Source organism: Seriola lalandi, unplaced genomic scaffold, assembly GCF_002814215.2.
Source record: "Seriola lalandi dorsalis isolate HSWRI2012SDOR001 ecotype SW California unplaced genomic scaffold, Sedor1 jcf7180002054919, whole genome shotgun sequence".
Classification (NCBI taxonomy): domain Eukaryota; kingdom Metazoa; phylum Chordata; class Actinopteri; order Carangiformes; family Carangidae; genus Seriola; species Seriola lalandi.
This window is the reverse complement of record NW_019525471.1, coordinates 380,640-381,987: the sequence shown is the minus strand read 5'-3', so window position 1 is coordinate 381,987 and position 1,348 is coordinate 380,640. Positions and strand designations below refer to the sequence as shown.

At 45.2% G+C, this 1,348-nt stretch overlaps 1 protein-coding gene across 1 annotated transcript in view; it reads left to right on the top strand.

The window, feature by feature from the left end:
• The window catches only part of LOC111673458 (uncharacterized), a gene marked incomplete at its 5' end in the record, with an annotated part of 24,558 nt that overhangs the window by 16,749 nt on the left and 6,461 nt on the right, over positions 1 to 1,348 (top strand). The window contains one exon of the mRNA XM_087169874.1: positions 583 to 636. Within this exon, the coding sequence (XP_087026000.1) occupies positions 583 to 636 (54 nt within the window). The remainder of the gene's footprint in view (positions 1 to 582; positions 637 to 1,348) is intronic.

Here is a 1,348-nt window from a genome sequence, read left to right as displayed (position 1 = left end):
CTGCCCCAACAACAACTGCTACAACAACTGCATCAACTACAACAACTGCTACAACAACAAGTCCAACTACAAAAACTGCGACAACAAACACCCCAACAACAACTGCTACAACAACTGCTCCAACAACAACTGATAGAACAACAAGTGATACAACTGCCCCAACAACAACGACTGCCACAACAACAACTGCTAAAACAACTGCCCAAACAACTCATACAACAACTAATAAAACTGCCCCAACAACAACGACTGCCACAACAACTGCTACAACAACTGCCCCAACAACAACTGCCCAAACAACTGCCCCAACAACAAGTCATACAACAACTGCCCCAACGACTGCCACAACAACAACTGCTACACCAACTGCCCCAACAACAACTGTCCCAACAACAACGACTTCCACTACAACCGCTACAACAACTGCCCAAACAACTGCCCGAACAACAACGACTGCCACAACAACCGCTACAACAACTGCTACAACTGCCCCAACAACAACTGCCCCAACAACAACTGTCCCAACAACAACGACTGCCACAACATCAACATCTACAACAACTGCCCAAACAACTACTACAACAACTGCCCCAAAAACAACTGCTACAACAACTGTCCCAACAACAACATCTTCTACAACAACTGCCCCAACAACAACTGCTACAACAACTGCCCCAACAACTACCCCAACAACGACTGCCACAACAGCAACTGCTACAACAACTACCACAACAACTGCTGATACAACAACAAGTGATACAACAACTGCCCAACTAACAACTGCTACAACTTCCCCAACAACTGATACAACTGCCCCAACAACAGCTGCTATAACAACATCTGCTCCAACAACTACAACTGCTACAACTAGTCCAACTATAACAACTGCTACAACAACTACCCCAACAACAACACCAACATCAACTGCTACAACAACTGCCCCAACAACTGATACAACAACTGCCCCAAAAACGACTGCCACAACAACATCTGCTACAACAACTGCCCCAAAAACAACTGCCCCAACAACAACGACTGCCACAACAACAACTGCTACAACAACTACCCCAACAACTACCCCAACAACTGCCGATACAACAACAAGTGATACAACAACTGCCCAAACAACAACTGCTACAAATGCCATAACAACTGATACAACAACAACTGATACAACAACTGCCCCAACAACAGCTGCTATAACAACATCTGCTCCAACAGCTACAACTAGTCCAACTACAACTGCTAAAACAACTACCCCAACAACAACTGCTACAACTGCCCCAACAACAACTGATACAACAAATGATACAACAACTGCCCCAACAACAACGACTGCCACAACAAC